This window comes from Oncorhynchus masou, chromosome 13 (genome assembly GCF_036934945.1).
Source record: "Oncorhynchus masou masou isolate Uvic2021 chromosome 13, UVic_Omas_1.1, whole genome shotgun sequence".
In the NCBI taxonomy this organism is placed as follows: Eukaryota; Metazoa; Chordata; class Actinopteri; order Salmoniformes; family Salmonidae; genus Oncorhynchus; species Oncorhynchus masou.
The window spans coordinates 81,408,791-81,435,048 of NC_088224.1; the positions used below are offsets into that span (position 1 = coordinate 81,408,791).

Consider the following 26,258-nt stretch of genomic DNA (forward strand, 5'->3'; position numbering starts at 1 on the left):
TATGTGTCGAACTGCTTTGCTTTATCCTGGCCAGGTCGCAATTGTAAATGAGAACTTGTTCTCAACTTGCCTACCTGGTTAAATAAAGGTGAAATAAATAAATAAATAAATAAATATAAAGGAAAACGTCCCTAGCGGGCGGAACAGATATGACAGCTGGTTACACAAAAGAAAAGGGGTTGGGTTTGAGTAAAAGCGCGGGAAGACTGAGGAACAAATGGCAAAGCTGTGCTATCGTAAAATACAGTATCTTATGCATTCTAAATTACCGCCCATTTGGAAAAAGAAAATGCAATAAATATTTACTCTGAGCTGCGCTTCGGTAGGTTGGTGGTAGATGGAAGGCCGGGAGTCCTTTGAAGAATGTATCTGTTGGTAAATTGGATACGTTGTAGTAACGTCGTTGTATGGTAGACGGGATACTCTGTCTGTTCCTTCCTAACTCTTGTTTGCAGTGGCTGTTGCTAACTCAACGGCTAGGAGGTATCACTTCTGTAGTGAATAAGAGTTCAAAGTTCATACCATTCGCAATCAAAGCTCATGCTGATGTTGGCTTCATTCTGTAGTTATTATCTTAACCATTCTGACATCGGACCGTCGTCCTTACGTTCTCGGTACAGGAGGTTACATTGTCGTCAAGTCTTTATTTAGGAAGGGAGAGGAGGGCGTGTTTGAAAGGTTTTATAGCCCATGTCCCTTCATAAGGGCGGGCCACTGATTGAGCAGCCCTATCTTATGAAAACCCAAATCTCACATTTTAGAAGCTAAAATCACATTTCATCCCATCACAAATAATTTCATATTCAAACATTTAAATTGAACAACAATTCCATGTGAATCCGATAACACTGATGTGTAGACTTTCCACTGTAGAGTTTGTCATCTGATCATTGATGAGAATGTCTCAGATGACAACCGGACTGACATCATATTCATTAAGTACCACCGCATATGTTCCATTGTTCGGATTACCAGAATATAGTTCATTCCCCACCTTCTGATGTTCCCAGAATCTCTATGTTAACCAAGGGGTTTTGCAACTGTCATAAACCTACCCCCAGACCAACGTCATGACAACAGCTATTTTCAGGTCTCTCCAGAAATGTTTGATGGGATTCATGTCCAGGCTCTGGCTGGGCCACTCAAGGACCACTCAAGGACATTCAGAGACCTGTCCTGAAGCCACTCCTACATTGTCTTGGCTGTGTGCTTAGGGTTGTTGTCCTGTTGGAAGGTGAACCTTCACCCCAGTCTGAGGTCCTGAGTGCTCTTGAGTATTTTGCTCCGTTCATCTTTCCCTCGATCCTGACAAGTCTCCCAGTCCCTGCCACTGAAATAAAACCATGCTTACCCTTAGAGATGGTGCCAGGTTTCTTCCAGACGTGTCGCTTCAGTCTTGGTTTCATCAATGTGTCAGATCAGGACAGCCAACTTTATATGAATCAATAATATGCAGCCTTTTACTAGTTTGTTTTGTATTATTCCCGTTGAGAGAGAAACACCATAGGAGTTACTCAGAGACTACTGGTGAGCAGAGAGTGTTTGAGGAAAGGTCTAGTAGACTGGGGCATGTTAGATCAGAAGGGGTTCAGACTGCTCTCTTCTCTGGGTGGATCTGGTAACAGTTACTGCTGGGTTCGTTGGTGTGTTGGTCATTACCAAGGAACTTTTTAAGTTAGAGAGCAGGATCATCACGGAGGATTTTAGTTTTTTTTAATTACCTCCATGTTGAGCCCCAGCCTCCCTCAAGCTCATCTCTAGTGTGTTAAATGTGTGTGTGCATGTGCGTGCGTAGGGTGGGTATGTGCTTGTGTGTGATTAGAGTAGAGTGTATGCCAGAGAAAGAGTGTCAAAACAAAGAGAAGAATCGAGCCTGAGGCACCAATCGATCAGATGCTAGCAGCAGAATTCCCAGAAGCCCACTGGTGAGGCTGTGGAGAAAATGAGTTCATCTCACATTCTATGTCAGGAGAGAGGAGAGGAGTAGGGGAAGAATGAAAGGAGGGGGGTAAGATGAAGGGAGAGGAGAGTAGAGGAGAAGAGGGTGGAGAAGAGAGGAGGAGAGAGGCGGGTAGAGGTATCCTTAAGAAAGAGTTGAATTGGCTACACACACACACACACACACACACACACACACACACACACACACACACACACACACACACACACACACACACACACACACACACACACACACACACACACACACACACACACACAGTGTTCACCCCTGGGGAGGGATTAGTGACGCCACCTCCCCCTCACCAAGGTGTCTGTCAAACATCTTTCCAACACTAATACTGTGTAGCTGATATGTGAACAAACATACATGCACATGCACGTTCACACAGATGCTAATGGCCTCACGCACATCTCACTTGAATGCCTTTAGTCCAAGCATGAGTATACTCATGTTATCTTCAATTCAAATTTCCCGAAAACAACTTGTTAGTAAAAACATCAGATCAATTCTACGCCTTAATCAAGAAGATTGAAAGTGAACTGCTTGCTGTAAACAGCCATGAAACAAGGAGAGAAAAACACTAACTACCACACAGCTCTGTCCCACAGTTTGGCCAATCTAAATGGTTAATAGTACCCCCTCAAACCCCTTGCTTCAGATGGCTCTAAATTAAGCAGGATATAAATCAATGGGGAGGGGAGAGTAGATAGACTGCAGAGCTCTTCAAAGGCCTGTTTAATAAAACATACTGGCATGCCTGTGTTCTCTGGTGAAGGGCTGTGGTGGGTGTTGGGCGGCGGCAGAGTCTTGGATGTATAGCCTAGCGAGGGGTGTTAGCGTACCGCTTACCCCTGATTATGTGCTGTCTGACCAAAGGGCTAGGCTGCGCTAGCCTGGTTAGCCACGCTGTCCTGGTTAGCATGCAGGCTGCAGGATCAAAGGGCTGCGATGGGAGCAGGTTACTAATGGTGGATAATTAGGAGTGGCTCAGACAGAAAGATGCAACGGGCTTAAACATCTGAGACGGACGCGTACATGTTTTACAGTGGGCTTCATAAAATGTGAGATGGAGGAATAGATGAGCTTTTTGCTCTGGGTGTGGGTGTTTCTCTCTCTCTTCTCTCTGTATCTCTCTGTATCTCTCTGTATCTCTCTGTAACACCCACACACAGACATGCAGTAATAACTCCCCGAGCGTCTCTTTAGAAGTGAAACTCTCTAATAATTACAGTAATACCCACTCATCAGTAAGAAACCAGTGTAGGAATTAGAGAACGACCGATAATTGGCCGAGCCGATATATTGGGCCGATATTGGCCTTTTCAAGTCTATCAGCTATCGACTCTTCAGCTTTCTCGATAGACCCTCTACGTAGCTAAACTGCAGCAGTAGCAAGCTAGTTCACTTTTAAACAGAAAGGTGTAGTATTGAGGAATTTATGAATTGACACAATGTCTAAAATCAAACTCCTGTTGCAAATATGATTTTATTGAATTTACTAATAATAAGGCTCATGTTGACCTGCCCAGACATATTGACCTGCCCAGACATGTTGACCTGCCCAGACATGTTGACCTGCCCAGACATGTTGACCTGCCCAGACATGTTGACCTGCCCAGACATGTTGACCTGCCCAGACATGTTGACCTGCCCAGACAGTTAGCTAGTTAGCAGATAGCTATGTGACCTGTTAGCAGATAGCTATGTGACCTGTTAGCAGATAGCTATGTGACCTGTTAGCAGATAGCTATGTGACCTGTTAGCAGATAGCTATGTGACCTGTTAGCAGATAGCTATGTGACCTGTTAGCAGATAGCTATGTTACCTGTTAGCAGATAGCTATGTGACCTGTTAGCAGATAGCTATGTGACCTGTTAGCAGATAGCTATGTGACCTGTTAGCAGATAGCTATGTGACCTGTTAGCAGATAGCTATGTTACCTGTTAGCAAAGATTATGATAACTAACCTTTTCACGCCAATAAATTACATTATCCAGCCGTTAATTTGTGTGACCAGACCTTCTCAAATAGTACCCTGGCCTATATCATGTCCTTCCATACAAGCGTGACATGCTGAAGTGATGCTTCTATGCAAATGTTGTTGATCGGTAGGCTAATATAAGTCCCAAATGGAAGTCAAACATATTGTTTGTCATCTGTAGCACCGTAGACTGCAGTGATCAGCCAAAACAAGCTCAATAACTCAATGCATGCACACACTCCTACCTGTATTGTGGATAAGGCGATGTATCTTCATTTGCCCAATTCATCAAGAGATTTACCATTCAAACAACATTATTACCATTATGTTGGTGTATAGTTAACTAACAGACAAAAAGTCAAATCTATTGTTTGATTTTAAAATGTATGCATTAATGCGTACACGGCTGTCTCTGGGAATTTTCAAATGTAATGGTATTGAATATCGGCATAAAGTATCGGCCTCCTTGACTCCCAAAAATCGGTATAGGCATCCACCCTAACAAATCCATATTGGTCGTTCTCTAGTAGGAATTACTTTCACAACACTGTTATAATGATATTGCTTCACCTTACTGCCTTATTATACAGACTTCACTATCACCATTTCCTCCTCCACTGTGGACAACCAATATTCCACATAAACATGAACAGTAAAGACACAGTAGAAGCAACACAGCACCATAATAAAGTCTGTGGTAAGGGAGTGACAATGAGTGACTGGGGTATAGTGAGTCTACTCTGTATTTTTGGGGTAGTGTGTTAATGATGTTCCATTGGCTCCTCTCCCTGTTTGAGTAGTAGTGGTTCATATTGACCCGGCTTCGCCTGCCTCCAATTCTGCTGACTTCCCTCATGGCCCACCGCACGAAGATGCTCTCTCAGCACCATGTTTTAGGGGGAATGGGGGGATGAATGGGGGACGGGTGGAGTAGAGAGGGCACCGATGAGGCAGTGTGGCAAGTCCACGGGATGCTGGGTTAATTAATTGTGGCCCTATACCACTAATTAGTCCCAGCTCCCTTTAATTGGTGCTGAATGGGTTCCAAAGGCCGATGTGGGGAGATACGGGGTGCAGGGTTGGAGACACACACACAGACGTGCCATCTTCTATCCCTCAGGCATTATGACACCATGCTCATTTGCATTTAAAGCAGGTCTGATAACCACAGCTCACTGGTCTCAGAGCAGCATTAAAGACCTGACATGTCATTAGCAATTATAGCCACTGGCTGCCATGTTGCTGCCTCATGTATTAGCTTCTAGTGGGTTCTACTGGGTCTCTACTGATGTGGTCCTGTGTGGCTCAGTCTGTAGAGTATGATGTGTGCAACACCTTGGATTGTAGGTTCGGTTCCCACTGCTGTCATCCATTCTATTTGATTAAAAAAATCTGCTAAATGCATGTTGATTGACACAACGCTGTAAGGTGTGTCTGTTCTTGCTCTTCTTATGTCTCCCCCTCTCATTTCTGCCTCATGTCTTTGATGTGGGAAATGACAGGGGTACATAGCTGGAGCATTGCGTTGCTCAACAGGAGACATTACTGTATGTAATGAAAGGCTTTAAAGGAGATGTTACTGTATGTAATGTAAGGCTTTTAAAGGAGAAGTTACTGTATCATTGCTCAGCTCTAAAGGACAAGTTACTGTAGCATTGCTCAGCTCTAAAGGACAAGTTACTGTATGTAATGAAAGGCTTTAAAGGACAAGTTACTGTATCATTGCTCAGCTCTAAAGGACAAGTTACTGTATCATTGCTCAGCTCTAAAGGACAAGTTACTGTATCATTGCTCAGCTCTAAAGGACAAGTTACTGTATCATTGCTCAGCTTTAAAGGACAAGTTATTGTAGCATTGCTCAGCTCTTAAGTTACTGTATTATGTAATGACAGTGTGACATCACGCTGAGACTGGTTGTTGAACTGCTCTCTGCTGCTGTGCGTATAATCAAGACCTGTCTAGGATGACTTACTTACATAACCTGCTACCGTTTCTCTCTGTTCCTATGCATCACAATTCATTTGTTGTCATGTCATCTTCAGAGTTACACATACACATACAGATGATGTAATAGTGTTAAGGATAGTGGTGAAAAAGTTCCCAATTGTCTTACTTGAGTAAAAGTAAATCAAATTTGATTTAATTTGTCACATGTGCCGAATACAAAAGGTGTAAAAAAAAAACTTACTGTGAAAGGCTGAATACAAAAGGTGTAGAACTGACTGTGAAAGGCTGAATACAACAGGTGTAGAACTTACTGTGAAGGCTGAATACAAAAGGTGTAGAACTTACTGTGAAGGTGGAATACAACAGGTGTAGAACTTACTGTGAAAGGCTGAATACAAGAGGTGTAGAACTTACTGTGAAGTGCTGAATACAACAGGTGTAGAACTTACTGTGAAATGCGGAATACAACAGGGATTGGAACTTACTGTGAAGTGCTGAATACAACAGGTGTAGAACTTACTGTGAAATGCTGAATAAAACAGGTGTAGACCTTACTGTGAAATGCTTACTTGCAAGCCCTTAACCAACAATGCAGTTTTAAGAAAAATAAGAGTTAACAACATATTTACTAAATAAACCAAAGTTTAAAAAAGTAACACAATAAAAGAACAATAACTAAGGCTATATACAGGTGTTACTGGTAGGGAGTCAGTGTGCGGGCGACAGGTTAGTCGATGTAATTGATGTAATATGTACATGTAGGTAGAGGTAAAGGGACTATGCCGCCCTAGAGTGTTGGACTAGTAATCAAACAGTTGCACATTCAAATCCCTGAGCTGACAAGGTACAAATCTGTCATTCTGCCCCTGAACAAGGCAGTTCACCCACTGTTCCTAGGCTGTCATTGAAAATAAGAATTTGTTCTTAACTGACTTGCCTAGTTAAATAAAGGTCAAATAAATAAAGATAATGAACAGAGAGTCGCAGCAGTGTAAAAAAAGGGAGCCAATGCAAATTATCCAGGTAGTCCTTTGATGAACTGTTCAGGAGTCTTATAGCTTGGGGATCGAAGCTGTTAAGGAACCTTTTGGTCCTAGACTTGGCCCTCCGGTACTACTTGCCATGCGGTAGCAGAGAGAACAATCTATGACTGGGGTGGCTGGAGTCTTTGACAATTTTTTGGGCCTTCCTCTGACATTGCCTGGTATAGAGGACCTGGATGACAGGAAGCTTGGCCCCGGTGATGTACTGGGCCGTTCGCACTACCCTCTGTAGTTCCTTGCAGTCGGATACCGAGCAGTTGCCATACCAGGCGGCGATGCAGCCAATCAGTCAGTCAAAGATACCTTAATAGAAAATGACTCAAGTAAAAGTGAAAGTAACTTTCACTACTTCAGTAAAGGTATTTGGTTTTAAAAATTAAAAGTGTAAATTATTTCAAATACCTTATATTAAGCAAACCAGACAGCACCATTTTCTTGTTTTTCTTATTTTACTGATAGCCAGAGGCACGCTCCAACTCTAAGATATCATTTACAATGAAGCATGTGTGTTTAGTGAGTCTGCCAGATCAGAGGATGTAGGGATGAACTGGGATGTTCTCTTGATAAGTGTGTGAATTAGACCATTTCCCTGTCATTCTAAGCATTCAAAATGGCTGTCAGGGAAAATGTATGGAATAAAAATGACAGAATAAATATAAAAGTTGTCAAAAATATAAATAGTATAGAAAAGTACAGAAACCCCCCAAAACTACTTAGTACTTTCAAGTATTTTTATTGAAGTACTTTACAGCACTAGTTAAGGAGAGGGTAACGAGTTCTAGCTGGCCTGTTGACCCCTAAAATATTGTGTTCTCAACTCTCTTTCCTCTTCTCTTCCCAGGATCCCGTCTGCGCCAGGAGGACTCCCCACCCCGGATCGTAGAGCACCCTTCTGACCTGATCGTGTCCAAGGGGGAGCCCGCCACCCTCAACTGCAAGGCGGAGGGGCGGCCCAGCCCCACGGTGGAGTGGTACAAGGACGGGGAGCGGGTGGAGACGGACCGGGACAACCCTCGATCTCAACGCATGCTGCTGCCCAGCGGCTCCCTCTTCTTCCTACGCATCGTCCACGGACGACGCTCCAAACCGGATGAGGGCTCCTACGTCTGCGTCGCCCGCAACTACCTGGGAGAAGCCGTCAGCCACAACGCCTCGCTGGAAGTAGCATGTAAGTGCAGCTCATGTTGGGGCTTTTCTTATTTCCTCTTGGGCCTCTGTGCCTCTGTGCCTCTGGGCCTCTGGGTTCGGTGTGAATGGAAGAGAAGGGGTTTAGACTGGAGCTGGGGTTGAATAGAAGACTCCAGTTTCCTACTCTATTTCCCCCTCAATGTGCTCATTGAGTTGGATAATCTCACAGGAGATGGTTCAGGATGTGTTTGGCTCATTTGCCCCAGTAGGAGGCCTAGGGGCAGATTGGCCTGTGCATCCCGGGGGGGGGTGCTCCTGCAAAGGGCCCTTGGTAGGGGGTCAGGAGCTACAATAGGAACAAAGTGCTTTCTGTTGTCCTTCTAGCTCTGGTGTTTGTCAGGGAGATGGATCAGAGTTTTTATACACAAATCAGTTCAGTCATTGTATCTGTGTTTGGTCATCTTTTAGTAGAGAGAGTTACTTACCTCAGTTGTTTCCTTGGTTGTAGACTAGACTAGTGGAGCTCCTCTTTATTGCCTGCTAGACGGTCCTAATGATGGACCTGCTTTGATGTGGAGGGGGCATTCCATCATTTTGAGGGTCAGTGACGACGCTGAAAGGTTTGGGACTAAAAGCTTTCAAACAAATAGACATTGAATAATATACAGTACATAGAAAGAGGACAGACACCGCTGCTTATTCATTTAACTCTTAGCATAATGATTGGTGCTCTGTGTTGACAAATTTGTCCTCAAGGCTGGTTGGTTTCTGAGGTCAGATCTTAGACATGTTATCTGTACTGTGTCTCTACTGGCTGGTCTGAGGTCAGCTCTTAGACACATTATCTGTGCTGTTTGGAGAGGGAACGTTGAGAAGAGGATCTCAGATATCAACCGCTTCTCAAGCATGTCTAGGAGCTGTCACCAAGGCCCTCATTGTAATCTAATCAAAAGAGAGGGGTTCGGGGGATGGGCGGTGGTCTTTTTTAGGGTGCTGGTGACTGGCTGGGGCTGGAGGGGAGGATCTGATGGTGTGTAGGGAAGTGGGGATGAATACTAAAGGCCACATGAGCAGGCAAGATACATTCTGTATGTCAGCTGTGGAGTTACTATACCTTCTAAGTATTTGGTTGTGGATGATGTGTATACTTATAACTCTTCATGTACCATCAGGTGTGTACTACAACAGAGCAGTATTTCAAGATAATTGAAATAGCCATAATTAAAAAGATGAATAAAAAAGGATTCAATTGTTGCTTTCAAGGCCTCTGCCTTTGAAATGAGAGAGCCTGGTACCATGGGAGGACCATGGGAATATAGTAGCAGTGGGTTGGTCACAGAAGACCGCAGCTGATACATACCCTGTGTGTTAGCGGTGGTGGGGACAGTGTCATGTCCTCATCTCTTAGATCTCACCCCAGAGTCAGGCTCTGCTGCCCCAAACTGATGACTGTTCCTCTGCTGTCTTTTATTCACTCAGTCACTCACCCTGCATGGTTAGAGGCCTGCCTTCAGAAAGACTGAATGCCTCCCAATGAATACATCAAATAGAAATATCAAGGAAAATAAACAGAGAGTCAAACAGGGCCCCAGTTTCCATAAATTGGAATGCTAAAAATATTCCCCCCAAAAGTGGACGATACAGGGTATTTATTTCAGAGATGGGTTCTTCAAGTAGAAGAACAAGAGGTTTGGCTGGAGCAGGATTGTAGCAGGACTGAAGCGGTGCAGGCCAGAGTAGAGACAGTGGCTGGCCTGGCCCTGCCCACACTACTGGGCTGCTTATTCTGGACCAGGTTCAAAAGGACCCATAATGACAAGGTTCTGAGCTGCAGCCCTCTCTCGCTGTCTCACTCTGTTTCTCTGACCCCCATTCTCTACCACTCACACTCCCCCACATGTCATTTTGTTGTCGGAGCAGCCAGGATAGAACCCTGCAGGAGAGAGAAGGAGGGAGCAGAGAAAACTAAGCACTGAGCTTTTACAAGACCTTGTTTAAACTTCAGGACAGGGACAGAGTACCCTAGGTGCCATGGACTGAGTATACAGGCCTTTTAAAAACATTATTTGGACTTTGCATGCATGTGTTTGCTGAAAAATGTTAGCCGAATCTCAAATTGATCCTCGTCTATCCAGTTGACATTTTAGCGTTTTATTCCAAGGATTTTTTGGCTAATTCCACGGTGAGTTCATGAAACTCCAGAGAAGGAAGTTAACGCATTAACAGTGTTTACTCTACCAAGCTCTCAGAGCCCTGCAAGAACACTGTTATTCTGACGACCTGGCTTTTACAGTTCTCCTACACTCGAGTGACTGTAAACATAAGTTACAACAAGTCATGTTTTGCCAGATTGGGGCGAGCTAACCCAGTTTGTTTGGTTTATCATTAATGACACACAGTACAGAGCTGCAATCTCTCCATCCGACCCTCTTAATATAGACAAGGTTAATGCACTCACCATGAATCATGGTAGTCGTGTTTATTCTATACTATATTACTGTATACTATACTCTACTATACTTAAACAATAAGGCACGAGGGGTGTGGTATATGGCCAATATACCAGGGCTAATTGCTGTTCTTATGGATTGTTTTATTCTTTTTTTAATGAACCTGTATTAAGGGATGCAGCCCTGAGCCGTAGTATATTGGCCACATACCACACACCCCTGAGGTACCTTATCGCTATTAAAAACTGGTTGCCAACATAATTAGAACAGTAAAAATAAATGTTTTGTAATACCCATGGTATAAGATATGATATACCACTGCTTTCAGCCAATCAGCATTCAGGGCTTGAACCACCCAGTTTATAATATACTGTAATTGCCTAGTACTATACTATATGTTCTATACTATTCCATACTGTACTATAATATAATATACCGTACTGTACTATACTATACTATACTGTACTATACCATACTGTACTATACTATAGTGTACCACAATGTACTGTACTATACCATACCATAGTGTACGCTACTGTAGTGTACTATATTATACTATACTGGGCTATACTATAATGTGCTATACTATACTGTACTATACAGTACTGTACTATACTACAGTGTACTATAATATATTGTACTATACTATACTGTAATATACTACACTATAGTGTACTTTAATATACTGTACTATACTATAGTGTACTATAATATATAGTTATATACTGTACTACACTATACTGTGCTATACTATAATGTACTATACGAGTATGTACTATGCAATACTGTACTAAACTATACTGTACTATGCTATGCCTTGCTATACTATACTATACTATGCTGTACTGTACTATGCTGTACTATACTATGCTGTTCTATACTATAGTGTACTGTACTATACTATACTGTGCTATTCTATCATGTACTATTCTATAATGTACTATACTATAGTGTACTATACTATACTGTACTATACTGTACTGTACTATGCTATACTGTACTATACTATACTATACTGTACTGTCTATACTCAAACAGGGACAAGGTTGGATTAATTCTCTCTCTATTGATGTTTGCTTTGTATTTGTAATGGAGATGCCAAGTATTGAGACAGCTTTGTTCCTATTTAATAGCATGGAGAGCAAAGAGAGATAACTACAGAGAGGACTGACTGGCTGATTGGTTGGCTGACTGGCTGACTGACTGGCTGACTGACTGGCTGACTGACTGGCTGACTGGCTGACTGACTGGCTGACTGACTGGCTGACTGGCTGACTGACTGGTTGGCTGACTGGCTGACTGACTGGCTGACTGACTGACTGGCTCTGCTCTCTAGCAGGCTAGAGTCCTCTGACTGCACTGCAGGCTACATTAAGTCATGTACAGTATCCAGCTGCCTTTCAAAGAATGACAAAAATTCCCCACCCCAGTTTTTTATGCTTTCTTTACTCAAAACATAGAACTCTGGGATTTTTTTAACTGCAGCTGTTAAAACAAGGATCAAAGCCAGAAACAGTTTTAGACTTAACGAAAGAGAAAACAAAGGTATTCTAGAGACAGTCTTCCAAAGGGCCGACCATTATCCTCATCTCTCACTTTTTACTGTGTGTTAATGTGTTAACACTGGGTAGGTGCCACTGTGCAGGTCTCCCTTTTCTCTCCTTCTCTGCCCTCTCTCTCTCTCTCGCTCTCCTTTCTCTCTCTTCCACTCACACACTAACACACACATGCAGTGCTGTGTACAGTTGACTATCAACCTTGGCTGTATCAAAGTAGTTTCCTCTTACCCATTGTACAGTACAGACTACAGAGTGCTGAGAGGCACTAAGAATAGCTTCCTGCTTGCCTGGAGGGTCGGTGGGTGAGATAGTGAAGTGAGGTAATGGACGGCACGCTGCTCCACTTGACAGAGATATAACCCTGGGGTCTGCTGTTTGTCTAGTGGCCTAGCTGGCTGGCTGGTTGGCTGGCTGGCTGCACAGAGCTACTGATCACACAAGCACAGCACAGCACAGCACAGCACAGGGCTCACTGCTGGGCTCATGAACACATGGATAGACATGGCTCTCTGGAGTTCTGAGTCACTCCATTGAGAAAGAGAACGAGAGATGTACAGTTGAAGTCAGAAGTTTAATTACACTTAGGTTGTAGTCATTAAAACTCATTTTTCAACCACTCCACACATTTCTTGTTAACAAACTATAGTTTTGCAAGTTGATTAGGACATCTACTTTGAGCATGACGCAAATCATTTTTCCAACAATTGTTTACAGACAGATTATTTCACTTATATTTCACTGTATCACAATTATAGTGGGTCAGAAGTGTACATACACTAAGTTGACTGTGCTTTTAAAATGATTTGAAAATTCCAGAAAATTATGCCATGGCTTTAGAAGCTTCTGATAGACTAATTGACATCATTTGAGTCAATTGGAGGTGTACCTGTGGATTTATTTCAAGGCCTACCTTCAAACTCAGTGCCTCTTTGCTTGACATCATGGAAAAATCAAAAGAAAACAGCCAAGATCTCAGTACGCAAGTATAAAACGCCGTGTGACCACGCAGCCGACATACCGCTCAGGAAGGGAACGTGTTCTGTCCTAGAGATGAACGTACTTTGGTGTGAAAAGTGCAAATCAATCCCAGAACAACAGCAAAGGACCTTGTGAAGATGCTAGAGTAAACAGGTACAAAAGTCCTATATCGACATAATCTGAAAGGCCGCTCAGCAAGGAAGCAAAACCGCCATAACAAAAGCCAGACTACGGTTTGCAAATGCACATGGGGACAAATATTATACTTTTTTTGAGAAATGTCCTCTGGTCTGATGAAACAAAAATACAACCGTTTGGCCATAATGACTATTGTTATGTTTGGAGGAAAAAGTGGGACGCTTTCAAGCCGAAGAAGACCATCCCAACAGTGAACTGAACTGAAAAAGCATGTGCAAGCAAGGAGGCCTACAAACCTGACTCTGTTACACCAGCTCTGTCAGGAGGAATGGGCCACATTTCACCCAACTTATTGTGGGAAGCTTGTGGAAAGCTACCTGACACGTTTGACCAAAGTTAACCTGTTGTAACTCCCCATCCCGGATCCGGGATCATGACTAAAGCCTCAGGCTCATTAGCATAACGCAACGTTAACGATTTCTGAAAATCGCAAATAAAATGAAAATAATGCGCCTGCTCTCAAGCTTAGCCTTTTCTTAACAACACTGTCATCTCAGATTTTCAAAATATGCTTTTGAACCATAGCAATTGACTAATTTGTGTAAGAGTATGCTAAGCTAGCTTAGCATTTTGAGTAGCATTTAGCACGCAACATTTTCACAAAAACCAGATAACCAAATAAATAAAACCTACAACATCAAACTTTTTCCGAATTAACTCCATAATATCGACCGAAACATGGCAAACGTTGTTTGGAATCAATCCTCAAGGTGTTTTTTCACATATCTCTTCATTGATATATCGTTCGTGGAAGCCTGCATTCTCCTCTGAATTCTGTGGAAAAATACTTGCAGCTGACTTTTGCGCACCAATTTCGGCGCAGGACACCGGGCGGACACCTGGTGAATGTGGTCTCTTATGGTCAATCTTCCAATGATATGCCTACAAATACATCACAATGCTGCAGACACCTTGGGGAAACGACAGAAAGGGCAGACTTACTCCTCTCGCATTCACAGCCATATAAGGAGACAATGGAAAACAGAGCCTCAAAAATCCTGCTCATTTCCTGGATGCCGTCTCATCTTGGTTTTGCCTGAAGCTCACGTTCTAGGGCACGCACAGAAAATATCTTTGCAGTTCTGGACACGTCAGAGTGTTTTCTTTCGAAAGCTATCAATTATATGCATAGTCGAGCATCTTTTTGTGACAAAATATCTTGTTTAAAACGGGAACGTTTTTCATCCAAAAATGAAATTGCGCCCCTAGAGTTTCAACAGGTTAAACAATTTAAAGTCAATGCTACCAAATACTAATTGAGTGTATGTTAACTTCTAACCCACTGGGAATGTGATGAAAGAAATAAAAGCTGAAATAAATCATTCTCTCTACTATTATTCTAGCATTTCACGTTCTTAAAATAAAAGTAGTGGTCCTAACTGACTTAAAACAGGGAATTGTATTAGGATTAAATGTCAGGAATTGTGAAAAACTGAGTTTAAATGTATTTGGATAAGGTGTATGTAAACTTCTGACTTCAACTGTACATATACATTTATAGTATGACCATATTAGAGTCACATATTTCATTCAGATTTCCATATTTATGTTTTTTATTTCCCTTTTGTATTTTTGCACATTGTTACAACACTGTATATATACATAATATGACATTTCACATGTCTTTAGTCTTTTGGAACCTCTGAGAGAGTTGGAGGGAGGGATGGAGGGAGAGAGAGAGAGAGAGAGAGAGAGAGAGATAGAGATCATGTCAAGCTTATATTTGAATAGATCTCTTTTATAACACTTATGTAACACACTTGATATAGTCCGAGACACAATGTCAAGCTATCCTGCTCCCGAGTGGGGGAGGGTTATGACCCGGGGTGCATAGAGAGAGGGTTGATCCTGGAAGACACAGGGCCGTGCCTGGGGCTCATCTATGGAGCGGGGTGGGGTGGAGCAGGGGGGACAGTTGGCAAGTGCCAGTGTAAAGACTCCCACTGCTCTGAGTACCCGCCTGTCTCCCGAGCAGGAAATCCCTTGTACTACATCTGTTGGCCCTCAAAGAGCCAGGGTCTTTATGTTAACCCCCACACCCACTACCCAAATCCCAACGTATGAAATCCATCAGGATTCTGTTTCATACCGCTGTCCTCGCTCAGTCAGTGTCTTCTCTTCCCTGCCCCCTCATTTCTCCCCTACCCCTCCTCCTCCTTCCCCTCTCTCTCTTTGCCACACATTGAAATATAATTAGTCTCAGTCCTCTCCTGGCCTTCCTTCAACTACACTAATTATTTATTTGCTACAGTGTTTCATGAACTATTCTTTACATGACCCAGGGATGGCAGCTCTTGTCTGGTCTTCTTCTCACAGAGTTCCAGGAGAACCTTCTCACATCTTGTTCTCTCTTAACGTTTTTGTATAAATTCATTTTATCCCTCTCTTTTTTTCTGATGCATAAGAGTTGTAAAATTTTAAGTTCTGCTAATTTCAATGATGGGAGAGAGGGAGGGAGAGGGAGGGAGAGAGAGGGAGAGATAGAGAGAGAGAGAGGGAGAGGGAGAGAGAGAGAGGGAGAGGGAGAGAGAGAGAGAGAGAGGGAGAGAGAGAGAGAGAGAGGGAGGGAGAGGGAGAGAGAGAGGGAGAGGGAGAGAGAGAGAGAGGGAGGGAGAGTGAGAGAGAGAGAGAGTGAGGGAGAGGGAGAGAGAGAGGGAGAGGGAGAGAAGAAGAAGAAAAGAGCAGCCCAGTGGGTGTTGGTGTGTTGCAGCTCTGTAGCAGTTATTTGTCTCAGGGAGGTTCATGACAAATTGGTGAAAACAGCCGAGCCAGGGTCTGCTCTGTTAGTCAACATGAAGCTGAGATGTGGGTGAAATACCACAGTGTGCCATCACAGCAGCAAGATTTGTGACCTGTTGCCACAAGAAAAGGGCAACCAGTGAAGAACAAACACCATTGTAAATACAACCTATATTTATGTTGATTTATTTTCCCTTTAGTACTTTAACTATTTGCACATCACTACGACACTGTATATAGACCTAATATGACATTTGAAATGTCTTTATTATTTGGAATTTTTGAAAGTAATTTTGTTCATGATCTATTTCACTTGCTTTTGCAATGTAAACATATGTTTCCCATGCCAATAAAGACCTTACATTGAAATTGAGTAGGTGAGTGAAGTGAGTGAGAGAGTGACGTGAGTGAACTTTGAACTCCAAGATACCAGTAGTCTAAAAATGATTTAAATGTACCTCTCTATGCAATGGGTTTTACAGCATGTCCCTATTAGCCATGACATCATACTGTATGTTCCTGGAAGGCTGTTGGCTTGTTTTAATTGGCTGTTGGGTGGGGATGTAGTTCAAGGCTTTTTCTCTGAAATACTCTTAATCCTTTAATGACATGGGAAACAAACCATATAATTACGCTCCCCATAGTACATCACTGTCAGTCCTATCTCCGTTCTATCACTATGTATCCATAGTACATCACTGTCAGTCCTATCTCCGTTCTATCAATATGTATCCATAGTACATCACTGTCAGTCCTATCTCCGTTCTATCCATATGTATCCATAGTACATCACTGTCAGTCCTATCTCCGTTCTATCACTATGTATCCATAGTACATCACTGTCAGTCCTATCTCCATTCTATCAATATGTATCCATAGTACATCACTGTCAGTCCTATCTCCGTTCTATCAATATGTATCCATAGTACATCACTGTCAGTCCTATCTCCGTTCTATCACTATGTATCCATAGTACATCACTGTCAGTCCTATCTCCGTTCTATCACTATGTATCCATAGTACATCACTGTCAGTCCTATCTCCGTTCTATCACTATGTATCCATAGTACATCACTGTCAGTCCTATCTCCGTTGTATCACTATGTATCCATAGTACATCACTGTCAGTCCTATCTCCGTTCTATCACTATGTATCCATAGTACATCACTGTCAGTCCTATCTCCGTTCTATCACTATGTATCCATAGTACATCACTATCAGTCCTATCTCCGTTCTATCAATATGTATCCATGGTACATCACTGTCAGTCCTATCTCCGTTCTATCACTATGTATCCATAGTACATCACTGTCAGTCCTATCTCCGTTCTATCACTATGTATCCATAGTACATCACTGTCAGTCCTATCTCCGTTCTATCACTATGTATCCATAGTACATCACTGTCAGTCCTATCTCCGTTCTATCACTATGTATCCATAGTACATCACTGTCAGTCCTATCTCCGTTCTATCAATATGTATCCATAGTACATCACTGTCAGTCCTATCTCCATTATATCACTATGTATCCATAGTACATCACTGTCAGTCCTATCTCCGTTCTATCACTATGTATCCATAGTACATCACTGTCAGTCCTATCTCCGTTCTATCACTATGTATCCATAGTACATCACTATCAGTCCTATCTCCGTTCTATCAATATGTATCCATGGTACATCACTGTCAGTCCTATCTCCGTTCTATCACTATGTATCCATAGTACATCACTGTCAGTCCTATCTCCGTTCTATCAAAATGTATCCATAGTACATCACTGTCAGTCCTATCTCCATTCTATCAATATGTATCCATAGTACATCACTGTCAGTCCTATCTCCGTTCTATCACTATGCATCCATAGTACATCACTGTCAGTCCTATCTCCGTTCTATCACTATGTATCCATAGTACATCACTGTCAGTCCTATCTCCGTTCTATCACTATGTATCCATATTACATCACTGTCAGTCCTATCTCCGTTCTATCACTATGTATCCATAGTACATCACTGTCAGTCCTATCTCCGTTCTATCACTATGCATCCATAGTACATCACTGTCAGTCCTATCTCCGTTCTATCACTATGCATCCATAGCACAGGGTAGAGATAGAGGGTAGAGGGGCTGGCCCATGGTATGACCAATCACTCTATGGCTGACCTGCCTCTGCTCTGACAGCCTGCTGTTAGCCAGCCAAGTCAACCACATGCCCTCCAGCACAAAGTATACAGACCGTGTCTCTCTCCTTCCAATCTCTCTTTTTACTTCATCTATCTCTATTTTCACTTCATACATCTCTCTATTCACTTCATCCATCTCTATTTTCACTTCATCCATCTCTCTATTCACTTCATCCATCTCTATTTTCACTTCATCCATCTCTCTATTCACTTCATCCATCTCTATTTTCACTTCACCCATCTCTCTATTCACTTCATCATCTCTATTTTCACTTCATCCATCTCTCTATTCACTTCATCCATCTCTATTTTCACTTCATCCATCTCTCTATTCACTTCATCCATCTCTATTTTCACTTCATCCATCTCTATTTTCACTTCATCCATCTCTCTATTCACTTCATCCATCTCTATTTTCACTTCATCCATCTCTATTTTCACTTCATCCATCTCTATTTTCACTTCATTCATCTCTCGTTTCACTTCATCCATCTCTCTATTCACTTCATCCATCTCTCTATTCACTTCATACATCTCTATTTTCACTTCATCCATCTCTCTTTTCACTTCATCCATCTCTATTTTCACTTCATCCATCTCTATTTTCACTTCATCCATCTCTATTTTCACTTCATCCATCTCTATTTTCACTACATCCATCTCTCGTTTCACTTCATCCATCTCTCGTTTCACTTCATCCATCTCTCTATTCACTTCATCCATCTCTATTTTCACTTCATCCATCTCTGACCACTTCATCCATCTCTATTCACTTCATCCATCTCTATTTTCACTTCATCCATCTCTATTTTCACTTCATCCATCTCTATTTTCACTACATCCATCTCTCGTTTCACTTCATCCATCTCTATTTTCACTTCATCCATCTCTATTTTCACTTCATCCATCTCTATTTTCACTACATCCATCTCTCTATTCACTTCATCCATCTCTCTATTCACTTCATCCATCTCTATTTTCACTTCATCCATCTCTCGTTTCACTTCATCCATCTCTCTATTCACTTCATCCATCTCTATTTTCACTTCATCCATCTCTATTTTCACTTCATCCATCTCTATTTTCACTACATCCATCTCTATTTTCACTTCATCCATCTCTATTTTCACTTCATCCATCTCTATTTTCACTACATTCATCTCTATTTTCACTTCATCCATCTCTATTTTCACTACATCCATCTCTATTCACTTCATCCATCTCTATTCACTTCATCCATCTCTATTTTCACTTCATCCATCTCTATTCACTTCATCCATCTCTATTTTCACTTCATCCATCTCTATTTTCACTTCATCCATCTCTATTTTCACTACATCCATCTCTCTTTTCACTTCATCCATCTCTATTTTCACTTCATCCATCTCTATTTTCACTACATTCATCTCTATTTTCACTTCATCCATCTCTATTTTCACTACATCCATCTCTCTATTCACTTCATCCATCTCTCTATTCACTTCATCCATCTCTATTTTCACTTCATCCATCTCTCTATTCACTTCATCCATCTCTATTTTCACTTCATCCATCTCTATTTTCACTTCATCCATCTCTATTTTCACTTCATCCATCTCTATTTTCACTACATTCATCTCTATTTTCACTTCATCCATCTCTATTTTCACTACATCCATCTCTTTATTCACTTCATCCATCTCTCTATTCACTTCATCCATCTCTATTTTCACTTCATCCATCTCTCTATTCACTTCATCCATCTCTATTTTCACTTCATCCATCTCTATTTTCACTTCATCCATCTCTATTTTCACTACATCCATCTCTCGTTTCACTTCATCCATCTCTATTTTCACTTCATCCATCTCTATTTTCACTACATTCATCTCTATTTTCACTTCATCCATCTCTATTTTCACTACATCCATCTCTCTATTCACTTCATCCATCTCTCTATTCACTTCATCCATCTCTATTTTCACTTCATCCATCTCTCTATTCACTTCATCCATCTCTATTTTCACTTCATCCATCTCTATTTTCACTTCATCCATCTCTATTTTCACTACATCCATCTCTCGTTTCACTTCATCCATCTCTCGTTTCACTTAATGTATCCTATTTTCCTCTGAAATGAGAGGCATATGAAAGGGAGAAAGTCAGACAGTGGAAGATTTCTGTACCACCGACTGCAAAAATGCAGAATTTGCTCAGGATTATTTTCTGTGTGTATCCCACTCCACAATCTGATTTCTCATGGTGGATTCCATCTCATTTCCACTGTCAACCTGGTATTCAACAGTGGATGCATCCACTATTTTATCTAATCTATTATCAGATTGAGCAGGGTGGGGTTTTGGAGGAACCACAACCATAAAACTATGAAGAGGCCATTGTTGGTTATAAAACAACCTCATAAATGATGGAATGATTTTGTCTACAGGATGAGTTAAATCTCTTCAGCCTGATGGCCTTGCTGGTGTTTGATCGTGCTTGCAGGCAGGCTGTAAAGAGATGTAGAGCTAAATGTACTAGATGAGACAGGATGGAGTACTCCAGCCATAGTCAATCCCCCTCCATATCCATGCCTCGCGGCTCTACTTTGATAGAATACTTATGTAGGAAATGGCTTATTTCCTCAGACGAGGGAGGGTAAGTTGACTGGTATTGAGTCTGCTTAACACATTTTGTGTCCTTGGGTGTTTTCGTAGTCTGTCTTGGCTCCTCTGCAGGGTGACATTACACAGACATCCAGTGATCTGCTTTGAGAAACGACAGGGCTCATTCAGCTTTCCGGCTGAGTGCCTCTACACTCCTCTGAGCCCCTCTGTGTCGCACCCGGGTCTCTCGTCACCAGGGTGACCGCTGATTCATCACAAAGTAATCCCTGCCTGGGGTTGCTGACCAGGAATTGTCTGTGTGATATGACGATGACGTGTCTGAGCCAGGTCAGGCGAACCCAGGGGGCCAGGTAAGGCTAACCCAGCCTTCTGATTGGAGGAGGAAAGATTAGGTAATGCCAGGAGGCCTATACCCTCATAGCAGGCAGTAGTATATAAGAGATGTGTGTGCTTGAGTCAAATGCCCCAGGCTAAGCCCTGATAGTAGAGTAGGTACTTCAACATTCATCCTTTTAGCAGGAGAGAGTGTGTGTGCATTCCCATGTTCTGTATGTGTGTCTATGTTTGGGTGTGTGACCCTATGTTCTTGGGCCCAATGTGTGTCTATGTTTGGGTGTGTGACCCTATGTTCTTGGGCCCAATGTGTGTCTATGTTTGGGTGTGTGACCCTATGTTCTTGGGCCCGATGTGTGTCTATGTTTGGGTGTGTGACCCTATGTTCTTGGGCCCAATGTGTGTCTATGTGCGTGTGTGTCTCTCAGTGAGGGCCTGGTGAGTCTGTGTTATGGGGTCTATTGTCTGGTCCTCTCCAGTGGAGGGCTGCTGGTCTTAGTCTTGATGTGGGGTGTAATCCCCCTTTTGGTCTCTCCTGTGGGTTGGAGTAGAGTCTCTCTCCCTGGTGTCTGGATGTATGATGCTGTTCTGCTGCTGTTCTGCTGCTGTTCTGCTGCTGTTCTGATGCTGTTCTGCTGCTGTTCTGATGCTGTTCTGCTGCTGTTCTGCTGCTGTTCCGATGCTGTTCCGATGCTGTTCCGATGCTGTTCTGCTGCTGTTCTGCTGCTGTTCTGATGCTGTTCTGCTGCTGTTCTGATGCTGTTCTGATGCTGTTCTGATGCTGTTCCGATGCTGTTCCGATGCTGTTCCGATGCTGTTCTGCTCTGCTGGAGTAGTCTGTTAATTAAACCTGGGCTAAGCCTTCGCTTCACGTCTACTATCGGAACTTCTCATTGCAGGACGATGGGGGCTAGAGAGGATTAAAGTGTTTAGAATGTAGGAACATATGATATTTAAAGGGATACTTCAGGATTTTGGCAATGAAGCCCTTTATCTACTTCCCCAGAGTCAGTTGAACTCGTGGATAATATTTGTATGTCTCTGTATGCAGAAGTTGCTAACTAGCGTTAGCGCAATTGCTGACTAGTGTTAGTGCAAAGACAGGAAGTCTGTAATAACTGCTAGTATGCTAGTGGATGCCATCAACTTCCAGTCATTGCACCAGCGCTAGTTACCATTGGCTCGTGAAACTTCTTACTCTAAGTTCTGTCATACAGAGACGTAACATTTTTATACATGAGTTCATCTGACTGGGGAAATAGATACATGGCTGTAAAATCCTGAATTAACCCGTTAAGTCAACATTTGATCAAAGAGGGATGGAAAACCCAAGGTGAACTCTCATTGAACTTGTGTTGCCATAGTATTCTTCCTCACGGTATTGGTCCAAATGGCCACCTGCTATCATTATTAACTGACAAACTAGTTATATACTTCCTTCAGACTTTTCAGTGATACAAAACTTGGAAGATGATACTGAGCGGATGTCTCCTATATTTAATTTCATTCCATTTGATGTAAGGATGGCTGGTTTGCATGCTGTGTGTTGTATGTGACTCTGGGGACAGTATGGGGTGTTGAAAGGGACAGTATTGGGAGATCATTGGGCTGTCCAGAGGTGCAGGCTGACTGAGTCTCTCCTTCTGTTCCATAGACAGATAAAGCAGGAAGCAGCTGCTTCTGGATAACTGCTGCTGATACCTACCTTACCCCCTATCTGATGTCTCTCTGCTTTCTATCCAACATGTTTTTTTTTTTTTTTCTCTCTCTCTCTCTCTCTCTCTCTCTCTCTCTCTCTCTCTCTCTCTCTCTCTCTCCCTATCTCTCTCTCTCTCTCTCTCTCTCTCCCCCTCTCTCTCTCTCTGTCCATCTGCGGGAATGAGGCTTCCAGGTGGCCAAGAGAGAGCAAGGGGGGGGGGGGGACAGGGCCGGAATCTAGGAAAGGTATGAGAGAGAGATTGCATTTGACATAGTGCCTTTGTCACTGAGCCAAGTTGTCTTTCAAGGTGCATTGCAGAGCCTTGGGCTGGGGGATGGAGGGAGTACGAGGAAAGGACAAACAGCTGAAACTTTATCACAGATGTAGCATGTTGCACTGCCTGGAGCGAGACAGACAGGGGAAAGAGATGGTGAGTTAAGCAAGAAACACAGATACAGATCAGGCCTCTGTAAGATACATACAAATACGTTCCCCTGTTTGTCTTCTAGAGTCTACTGAAATAGTCTCTCCTGTTAGTCTTCTAGTGTCTACTGAAATAGTCTAGTCTGTTAGTCTTCTAGTGTCTACTGAAATAGTCTCTCCTGTTAGTCTTCTAGTGTCTACTGAAATAGTCTCTCCTGTTAGTCTTCTAGTGTCTACTGAAATAGTCTAGTCTGTTAGTCTTCTAGTGTCTACTGAAATAGTCTAGTCTGTTAGTCTTCTAGTGTCTACTGAAATAGTCTAGTCTGTTAGTCTTCTAGTGTCTACTGAAATAGTCTAGTCTGTTAGTCTTCTAGTGTCTACTGAAATAGTCTAGTCTGCTAGTCTTCTCGTGTCTACTGAAATAGTCTCTCCTGTTAGTCTTCTAGTGTCTACTGAAATAGTCTAGTCTGTTAGTCTTCTAGTGTCTACTGAAATAGTCTCTCCTGTTAGTCTTCTAGTGTCTACTGAAATAGTCTAGTCTGTTAGTCTTCTAGTGTCTACTGAAATAGTCTAGTCTGTTAGTCTTCTTGTGTCTACTGAAATAGTCTAGTCTGCTAGTCTTCTAGTGTCTACTGAAATTGTCTCTCCTGTTAGTTAGTCTTCTAGTGTCTACTGAAATAGTCTCTCCTGTTAGTCTTCTCGTGTCTACTGCAATATCTCCTGTTAGTCTTCTCGTGTCTACTGCAATATCTCCTGTTAGTCTTCTAGTGTCTACTGAAATAGTCTAGTCTGTTAGTCTTCTAGTGTCTACTGAAATAGTCTATCCTGTTAGTCTTCTAGTGTCTACTGAAATAGTCTCTCCTGTTAGTCTTCTTGTGTCCACTGAAATAGTCTCTCCTGTTAGTCTTCTAGTGTCCACTGAAATAGTCTCTCCTGTTAGTCTTCTAGTGTCTACTGCAATATCTCCTGTTAGTCTTCTAGTGTCTACTGAAATAGTCTAGTCTGTTAGTCTTCTAGTGTCTACTGAAATAGTCTAGTCTGCTAGTCTTCTCGTGTCTACTGCAATATCTCCTGTTAGTCTTCTAGTGTCTACTGAAATAGTCTAGTCTGTTAGTCTTCTAGTGTCTACTGAAATAGTCTCTCCTGTTAGTCTTCTAGTGTCTACTGAAATAGTCTAGTCTGCTAGTCTTCTAGTGTCTACTGAAATAGTCTAGTCTGTTAGTCTTCTAGTGTCTACTGAAATAGTCTCTCCTGTTAGTCTTCTAGTGTCTACTGAAATAGTCTAGTCTGCTAGTCTTCTAGTGTCTACTGCAATATCTCCTGTTAGTCTTCTAGTGTCTACTGCAATATCTCCTGTTAGTCTTCTAGTGTCTACTGAAATAGTCTAGTCTGCTAGTCTTCTAGTGTCTACTGAAATAGTCTAGTCTGTTAGTCTTCTTGTGTCTACTGAAATAGTCTAGTCTGTTAGTCTTCTAGTGTCTACTGAAATAGTCTAGTCTGTTAGTCTTCTTGTGTCTACTGAAATAGTCTAGTCTGCTAGTCTTCTTGTGTCTACTGAAATAGTCTCTCCTGTTAGTTAGTCTTCTAGTGTCTACTGAAATAGTCTCTCCTGTTAGTCTTCTAGTGTCTACTGAAATAGTCTAGTCTGTTAGTCTTCTAGTGTCTACTGAAATAGTCTAGTCTGTTAGTCTTCTTGTGTCTACTGAAATAGTCTAGTCTGCTAGTCTTCTAGTGTCTACTGAAATTGTCTCTCCTGTTAGTTAGTCTTCTAGTGTCTACTGAAATAGTCTCTCCTGTTAGTCTTCTCGTGTCTACTGCAATATCTCCTGTTAGTCTTCTCGTGTCTACTGCAATATCTCCTGTTAGTCTTCTAGAGTCTACTGAAATAGTCTAGTCTGTTAGTCTTCTAGTGTCTACTGAAATAGTCTCTCCTGTTAGTCTTCTAGTGTCTACTGAAATAGTCTAGTCTGCTAGTCTTCTAGTGTCTACTGAAATAGTCTAGTCTGTTAGTCTTCTAGTGTCTACTGAAATAGTCTCTCCTGTTAGTCTTCTAGTGTCTACTGAAATAGTCTAGTCTGTTAGTCTTCTAGTGTCTACTGAAATAGTCTAGTCTGTTAGTCTTCTTGTGTCTACTGAAATAGTCTAGTCTGCTAGTCTTCTAGTGTCTACTGAAATTGTCTCTCCTGTTAGTTAGTCTTCTAGTGTCTACTGAAATAGTCTCTCCTGTTAGTCTTCTCGTGTCTACTGCAATATCTCCTGTTAGTCTTCTAGTGTCTACTGAAATAGTCTAGTCTGTTAGTCTTCTAGTGTCTACTGAAATAGTCTATCCTGTTAGTCTTCTTGTGTCCACTGAAATAGTCTCTCCTGTTAGTCTTCTAGTGTCTACTGAAATAGTCTCTCCTGTTAGTCTTCTAGTGTCTACTGAAATAGTCTCTCCTGTTAGTCTTCTAGTGTCTACTGAAATAGTCTCTCCTGTTAGTCTTCTAGTGTCTACTGAAATAGTCTAGTGTCTGTTAGTCTTCTAGTGTCTACTGAAATAGTCTCTCCTGTTAGTCTTCTAGTGTCTACTGAAATAGTCTAGTCTGCTAGTCTTCTAGTGTCTACTGAAATAGTCTAGTCTGTTAGTCTTCTAGTGTCTACTGAAATAGTCTCTCCTGTTAGTCTTCTAGTGTCTACTGAAATAGTCTAGTCTGCTAGTCTTCTAGTGTCTACTGAAATAGTCTAGTCTGTTAGTCTTCTAGTGTCTACTGAAATAGTCTAGTCTGTTAGTCTTCTTGTGTCTACTGAAATAGTCTAGTCTGCTAGTCTTCTAGTGTCTACTGAAATTGTCTCTCCTGTTAGTTAGTCTTCTAGTGTCTACTGAAATAGTCTCTCCTGTTAGTCTTCTCGTGTCTACTGCAATATCTCCTGTTAGTCTTCTAGTGTCTACTGAAATAGTCTCTCCTGTTAGTCTTCTAGTGTCCACTGAAATAGTCTCTCCTGTTAGTCTTCTTGTGTCCACTGAAATAGTCTCTCCTGTTAGTCTTCTA

At 42.1% G+C, this 26,258-nt stretch overlaps 1 protein-coding gene across 1 annotated transcript in view; it reads left to right on the forward strand.

The window, feature by feature from the left end:
• LOC135553133 (roundabout homolog 1-like) overlaps positions 1 to 26,258 on the forward strand; it is a 331,155-nt gene that overhangs the window by 33,129 nt on the left and 271,768 nt on the right. Inside the window, exon 2 of the mRNA XM_064985272.1 lies at positions 7,776 to 8,102. Within this exon, the coding sequence (XP_064841344.1) occupies positions 7,776 to 8,102 (327 nt within the window). The remainder of the gene's footprint in view (positions 1 to 7,775; positions 8,103 to 26,258) is intronic.